Source organism: Tamandua tetradactyla, chromosome 26 (genome assembly GCF_023851605.1).
Source record: "Tamandua tetradactyla isolate mTamTet1 chromosome 26, mTamTet1.pri, whole genome shotgun sequence".
In the NCBI taxonomy this organism is placed as follows: domain Eukaryota; kingdom Metazoa; phylum Chordata; class Mammalia; order Pilosa; family Myrmecophagidae; genus Tamandua; species Tamandua tetradactyla.
This window is the reverse complement of record NC_135352.1, coordinates 25985691-25993790: the sequence shown is the minus strand read 5'-3', so window position 1 is coordinate 25993790 and position 8100 is coordinate 25985691. Positions and strand designations below refer to the sequence as shown.

General features: G+C 34.7%; 1 protein-coding gene across 6 annotated transcripts in view; it reads right to left on the bottom strand.

Moving 5' to 3' along the window:
- Positions 1-1124: 1124 nt before the first annotated feature.
- Positions 1125-8100, bottom strand: part of FAT1 (FAT atypical cadherin 1) — a 137894-nt gene continuing 130918 nt past the window's right edge. For 5 of the 6 annotated variants that reach the window (XM_077144554.1, XM_077144559.1, XM_077144558.1 and 2 more), the window contains exons 27-28: positions 3598-3633; positions 1125-2577 (exon numbers count right to left, since the gene is read on the bottom strand). In XM_077144554.1, the coding sequence (XP_077000669.1) occupies positions 1952-2577; positions 3598-3633 (662 nt within the window). In that variant the 3' untranslated portion in view covers positions 1125-1951. The remainder of the gene's footprint in view (positions 2578-3597; positions 3634-8100) is intronic. The other variant, XM_077144560.1, reaches the window with a different exon arrangement.

The following is an 8100-nucleotide window of genomic DNA, read 5'->3' as shown; positions in this document are numbered from 1 at the left end:
CATGCATGTTCAAAATATATTTTTTATTAAAAAAATAACTAAGCAAAAAAAAATCAAGGCAACTGTTTAGGAAAAAGAAAAGGTTGCAAAGAAAATGGAAACAAACATATATTGCACAGCTCAGTAGTGAGCATTGATATGATTAAAATAATGAAAATACTGTATATGGATTAAACTAATCAGTATGTTATAACTATTGGGAAGATAAAATGGAAGTTGCTAAAAGGTTATATGATCTAAAAAATAGTCAATAGGTAATTTCTAAAATTAGTGATAAGAAACTATATATTACAAAATATGATAGGGAAGTGAGAAAAACAGCTTAAAGAGTTTTAAGTAGTTATAGAATATAGGAGCTTGCTTTTTTTTTTTTTTTTAAAGGAAGGAAAGACAGAGAGAAGGAAGGAAGGATGGAAGGAAGGAAGGGAGGAAGAAAGGGAAACATCTTTAAACATTTTCTTGTTTTATTGTATTTTGTTTGTTTGTTTGTTTTTTACATGGGCTGGGGCCGGGAATCGAACCGAGGTCCTCCGGCATAGCAGGCAAGCACTTTGCCCGCTGAGCCACCGCAGCCCGCCCCGGAGCTTGCTTTTTTGACCTATGTATGCCAGCTATGTTTGATTTTTAAACTGTGTGTGTGTGATTATTTGATTAAAATAAAGGCATTTACTCAAAGGGAAAGAGTTCTAACAAAGTTTTAACAAAGCTGAAGTGTTTGTAATTTATACCATAGTGCCTCATATACAGTAAGTACAAATATAAATATTTGTTGGATATATGGATTTTGACTGTATTTTCCATAGATTAGGGTGAATAGACACTACTAAAATAAAAAACGAATAAAGGAAAATACATAGAAAATATGTATTACGTAAGAGACAGCTAAACTGTTGACCTTTTTCCCTCCAGTTTTGAACAGCACCAGGTAACCATACACTGCCACCTAGTGATTACATCTGCAAGTACAGCCTGGCTTTGACAAATGTTAAGTGACTTTTTACGTGTCGGTGCCTGTCCACTAAAAGCTTATATAACTATATCCATCCCTCCATTTATCCATTCTTCCTTCTAAATTTGGTAAGTAAATTCTAAGCAAGAGTATGAATACAGAGAAAAACAGGCAGTAAAGCTAAAGTATTTTATTAATAATTTATTGTCAGTAAGAAAGACTGGCTAATGGTAATTTTCAGTAAAAACCTTTACAAGACCATTGCATCACAAATATACAGACACTATAAAAACTGTGTCATGGTGGTTTTGGTTCTAAATAGGTATGCAGAAGGTCTGCATTACACTTTCCAATAATGAAAAATGTTTATAGTTATAAAATACAGCAACCCATTTAAGACATGTTCATGTATCAGATCCTTCCTCACCCTATGTACAGCTCGAAATGAATGACTATACTGAAATGTCATAGCTCAGCGGAAAAGAAAACATAGAGAAACCCTGGTTACATTAAAAAAAATCAGGGTGCTAGGCTCTCTAACACCACTAAAATTCAGTTGAAAACAAATGCACAAAATATCCTGAAAACCTAGTTAGAACTATGAAAAATCAAATATGTACACAAAATTTACAAAAAAAAAAAGGACAGGAAAATTAAAATCAAATCTATATAAATATATGAATCATGCTAACAAGGTGGTAGGACTGATTTTTGTTTCATTATTTAACATGGACAAATGTGAATACAAAAAAATGTTCTGACATGGCACAGCCCATGTAAAATCTCATTCAATTACAGTAGGTTAGGATACCAGAAATGGCTAATATGTCAAGAGGTGTGTGAGTCAGTGCAGCCATGCCCATTTTAGCTCACCAGAAAAAAAAAAAAAAGAAGAAGAAAAAAAAAAAAAGCTTAAGCACTGCTGCAAAGAACACTGCAGAAAATTATCCATATAATCTCCAGGTTTGTGAAAGTCCAGGCACTTTGGGGGGAATCTGAGCGTCAGACTTCTGTATGTTGTGAATCTAGTGGCGGAATTGTCACCGCTTCGAAGTGGCCATCGTCTCCACTCTCGGAGTCACTCATGAGGACCTCAGACTCCACTTCACAGCACGCCGACACGTCAGAGCAGGAAGCCGTGGAAGCGTACACAGACATGGGCATGTTTTCCACAGTGGGGGCTTCAAAGTTTCTTTGATACCCTGGAGGGTAAGGGGCATAGGGGTCTCTGCAAGTACTAGTCTCACCAGTGCCTGTTTTTTGAGGTTCAGACATATCGGCAGGATAGAAATTGGGCAGATACTGATTCAGGTGGAACCTCTGCCGGTTTTGCATTGGCGAACCCAGGTGACCAGTGGCGGGCATGTCTCTAGGAGGGTGTATGGATTCAAACTGATCGCTGAACTCTGGAGGTAATGGTGGCAGTTCGTCAGGCACAGGGAAGTCATCTGGTGGTGGCGGAAAATCACTTTCAATGTCGAAACCTCCAGGGTAGTAGTCTGTGTCGATGGCATTTGGGTCTGCTGAGTACAGGGGTGTTTGTTCGTCAATAATCTCATAATTGGGGAATTCTTGTATATCTGGCAGAGGAACACTTGGCATCCAATCCGATGTATCCCAGTGATACCCTTGGGGGAAGAAAAAAACAACTGATTTCAATGCAGTTTGTCTCAAGCATCTGTGCATTGGAAAAGGGGTCACCCCAAAAGGGCATATGGATATACACAATCTAAGTTAATCACTTTGGAAACCCCTCGTCTTTGCTTTGAAGACACCCCTCCCTCCACCCTTACCATCTTAGGAACTAGGCTCTATTTCTAAAATACGGACTTACAGTTTCATGTATGCACCTAACATTCAAGGAAACAAAAACAGTTTTAACAGAAGCAACGTGCTAGCAGCTACGTTATATGTACTTTTCTTGCAAATTAGTTCAATCATCCTTTCAATTTCCCTTCTGTAATTTAGAACCCATTGCTCTCTATGAAGAAAAATAATTAGTTCAGTCTTAGAGATTAGTAAAGAAGTTTCATCCTTTCAGAAAGGAAAAGTCTCTATTTAGCAAAATACCAAATGTTGTTTGATTTGTACTAACCACAGATCAAACTGTAATTCTGGTCACCCAAAAATACTAATTAATGTAACTTTATAAAATTATAAAAGCAATGTTTAACACGCTAAAATACAGAAAATATATTTTCTTTATAATAATGTTATAGTTTAATACTTAAAGCTGCTCTGTTTTTCATTAGCCCTAAGAAAAACAATGAATTACCTTAATATAGGTATGTATCAAAGCATGCCTCCAAATCAAGCAAAATACAATCAAACAAACATTGAAAAACATAGCCATTTTTGATAGACAAAAACAATCAATCTTTGTTATTTTAAAAAGACAGAGAATCATTTTAGACTATAGGAAAATAATATTTTTTTAAGAAACTCCCAATTTGGAGATAGTTTTTCCCCTTCCTAGGATTTTGCAAATCCTTTGACAGATAGGAAAAGGTTAGGCAATATGTGTTTAGAATGCAGTGCACAAACAACTATGTACTTAGCAAACAAGTGAAGTGAGACAGCATTAAGGTCAAATCTTTACCAATTTTATTTTAGTGAATAACAATGAATAACTGGCATGCATAAGTCACCTCTTGATTTGCTGAGGTCAGGAGCAGCCAAAGACTCTTTAGGTGGCAGAGTAAAAAGAAAAGAAAACATTCTTAATTAAAACAGATAAATGGCCAAGAAGGCAATAAAGATAAATGACACAAAACAATGTGAACTCTTATAAAAGGCTTGATCAGCCATCTACAATGCCTTTAAGCCATTATCTATCATACTTTCAAAGTTGACAAATGTATGTGGCACAAACAAAATGGGATGTAAGGGTGAAGGGAAAAGATGATTATGGACTAAAGACTTTGTCAGGCAACTCAAATAGCATTTGCCTTTCTTTGCCTTGTTTCTGATAATCTAAACCTGAAAAAACAGAATTCATTAAGGATATTTAAAATAAAATCTACAGGTTCTAGTAAAATGCAAGCTGATGGGGAATTTAAAATATACCTTTATTTTACTGAGAAACATTATGAAATCCTATTTTCTAAGACTCTAACAGCACCAGATTACTCAGGTGATAATCAAATCTATCTAAAGTTATAGACTATACACACACTTCAAGACAGTTATTGCCTTCAAAAGCATGTTAAATTCAAAGAAATTCATCAACGAACTTAAGATACTCATAGACAGAGAAAAGTTGAAAATCCCTCCAAAGCTTTTTGATTTTGAATGTGATCTTGTATATTTACATTTTTAACTCTTCTCTGAAGAGAACATTAGCTGTAAACACTTACTTCCCCCCAGAGCTGTAATTCTACTTGTTCTTTTAGGGCTCCATTTTATACACATGGAAGTTAGAGAAGGTGAATGTAAATCCCAGTTCTGTTGGTCAGGCACATGTGACCCAGCATGGGTTGCTAACCCTGGTTAAGCTTCTGGTTCTTATCTTTGAAATGGGGATGAAAATTCCCTCAGAGTGGTTATGAGGATCAAAGAAGATAATGTTAGTCAAACACTAACATAAGTAGTAACTGTTAGCCTACACCAATAATTCCTATTATTGTGAAAGTAGTAATCACAATAAAATTATGGTCGTTAGTTATTTTATAAACTAGGCCAATGCTTTCTAAGCCTTCTATATATAACAACATTCGTGGAAACCTATGTACATAATTTGCAACAAATAAGATTTGTTTGATGGTCCTCTTCTAGGAATTTAAATTAAAAACTGCACAGATGATGCTGAATAAGCCAGAAAGTACTTAATTAACATGTACTATAAATACTCAATAATCTTTAAACTTTAAGCTAACTTTTCAACTCTAAGTTCAATTTATACTTCTCAGATATGCCAAAAATCATTTTCAATAAAGGAGACTATAATGAAGGATCTGTTTAAATTGTGCTTCTTTAAACTCCATCAATACTTAAACTACTAGAATGTCATCATGTTAAGACTAAAATCACTAGACAAAATAGAGATTACTTTGTGAGTCACCAAATAAAAACATGGTACTTCAAACAATATACACTTCATCAATAACTACAATTAGTAGCAATGATACCCACTCCCCTTGAATCTGGCACAAAACTGCTCCTCTTTTCACCATCATCTTGATAACATACATCCCACCAAACAGGATCCACTAAGACTTATAGTGGTGATGTTCCTAAGTCGTGATCACCTACGTAGCAGTGCTTCTCAAAATCTGATTTCTGGACTAGTAACACCAGAATCAACTGGGAACTTCTTAGAAATAAGAACTCTCAGACTCCAGGACAGACCTACTGAATCAGAAACATGGGTGCTGGGGCCGAGCAACCCAACTTTTTTTTTTTGGTGCCAAAACCCGGGATTGAACCAGGTAACCCAACTTTTACCAAGCCCTCCAGATGATCTCATTTATACTGTCGTTTGAAAACTACTAGCATGTGACATTTCAAACGTGACTATAATATAATTGGGGCACTAATAAAGGGTTAATTTAATTTAAAATAATTTGAGGGAGGTGGTCAATGTCTTTTCTTTTAATTTTGAACAAAACAGATAGTTTCATATAAAATGATTTTCACTAAACCTACATATACATATATCTTCCACCATATTCTACCATTAAATTTGATTGTACTTAAGGAAAAAACAAGAGTAGAAGGTCAGTTATAGATGATTATGAAAATGTTGTGCTATTTAATCTTATTCCTGTCCATATAAAGGAGACATTTTACACTTAAAAAAAAAACCTGGTAATTAGAGTTACTTCTAAATTTCTAATATCTGTTATTTCATGTAAAGACAATTCTCAAGATCATGTGGGATATTTCTAATGTGTGTAAATTCAATACAAATGGCAAAAAGCAGGAACAAGAAACAAGGTATATAAAAATATTTTTGCAATGCATCTATATTATGGTTATACACATCTGCAAAAAACACAAATGCCTCTCACAACCACCAACTATTTTTGTAACATTACAATAGGCAAAAAGCACATTACTCCAGTAACATGGGTCACTATAAAACACACGCACAAAGCACAAGCATTTATGACTGTACCTTCTTCATTCACCATGTCAACTACAGCATTGACAAGGTGTATTATAGTCACTAGGGAAGCTTGTAAAAAGGTACAAAAGGAGTAAATTAGGACAATCTTCAGTTAGTTAAAAAAGAGTGCATTAAACAGAATTTCTTCATCATATACAATTTTTATCTTATAAGTTAGTAATGTGAAGTGAATATTTTAACACAGCTACATAATATAATTATGCTTGGTTCCTGAACTCTTGCTGTTGGTTTTACATCTCAGAAGTTTTACTTATCAAGTATGTATTTGTTATTAATTGAAGGAATAAATTATCCACATGTTAATGGAATGAAGGAAAGTTTATAGCTATATAATTTTTCAGAATTACAGTTATGGATCAAACCTTTAGAAAACAATTTCTAACATCTCGTGAGCAAAAGATTTCATGTTCAAAGAGTAAAAATACTTGGTAAAATCCTTTTCTGGGTCCCCTTAATAAACTTATACATTATTCCAAGAGAAAAGAAGTTTAAAGAGCTACATGATAAGTAAAATATAGAAATAAATACTAAAATAGTTTCGTTTTTGTTCTATTTGCCCTCACCTCAAAGTTACAGCTGGTGAGCTAATATCAGTGCAGACTGTGCACGGGTATGTCCTATGCAGGTTTCATTTGCACTTGTATAGCAGTGTTTTAAAGCATCCTCTGTGCCAAGATAAATATGCATGCATGTGATAAACAGAAAGGTCTCCAAAGATGTCCACATGCTAATTCATGGGACCTATGAATATATATTACCTTACATGGCAAAAGGTTAGGGTTCTTGACATGGGGAGACTATCCAGACTTATCTGGGTGGGTGCAGTGTAATCAGGTAACTCACATGGGTCTTTAAAAGTAGAAAAACTTTCTCAACCATTGTCAGAGGGAGATGTGACTATGGGGGGGTGGTCAGAGGGATGCACTGCTGTCCCATCTTTAGAACGAGGAGGAAGGGGCCATAATCAATAAATGAGAGCAACCTCGAGAAGCCAGAAAAGGCTAGAAAACAGACTCCCCTTAGGGCCTATACAGAAAGGAACACAGCCTTACCACCCTGATTTTAGTCCCATGATATCTGTGTTGGACTATATTGTACAGTTATGTAGCTTAGTTTATGTTCCTTTCAGCCACTAAATTTGTGGTAATTTGTCATAGTAGCCTTAGAAAACCATTACAAGTGCAGACTCTTAGTACATGATTAAAATACACACTACTTCTGGATTTATGTATCTGGCAATTACTTTTCATAACTAATTTGACCACAACTTATTAAAAGTATTTGGGTGTATTAAGAAGAATGATCATCCAATGAAAAGTATTAGAAAAAAATGGAAATGTTAGGAAAATTTTGAAACATATTTATGGACTACCTTTAGGACCCAGATTGTAAGTTACTATGTAACTGGTTACCCTAACTTTTGAGAATTAAAACCAATGAAAGAAGTCATTTTTTTTATTTAATAAGCAAAAGTACGCCCCTAAACTCCATCATTAAATAATAAACACAGGTACTTTGATATTATACATATGCTTAAAATTAGAAATGTACAGAACGTATTTAGAGTCGTTTTTAGTTTAGAAGAGGACTTTGCAATTTATTATGGACCACAGTACTCTGAGTTTAGAAACAATCAAATAATTCTGAGTGGGTTAATTTTTTTTAACACATCACATTTTTAAAGAAAAAAAAAGAAAGCTAAAGCTACTCTTCTGAGACCAAAACTTCCCACTAAAAACTCCATTTTGCTAATAAATATTGACCAAATTTCTCTACAAATTTGTCTACTGGCAAGGCTGGTTATCAATGCAATTTATCTTAGGGAAATCAGATAAACGTAAGTCTGGCATCAAAGACCCCACTGGCATACTTTCTTCATTAGAAATATAATCAAACTTACTAGCAATCTCTTAAACTGTGCTCTCAGTCAGCACGCTCTGATCCAAATGGGAGCTGAGGCCGCAGTGGGGGTTAGGGAAGGAGACAAATAAAACCTTGTAACACCAAAGGAACTACTGAAGTT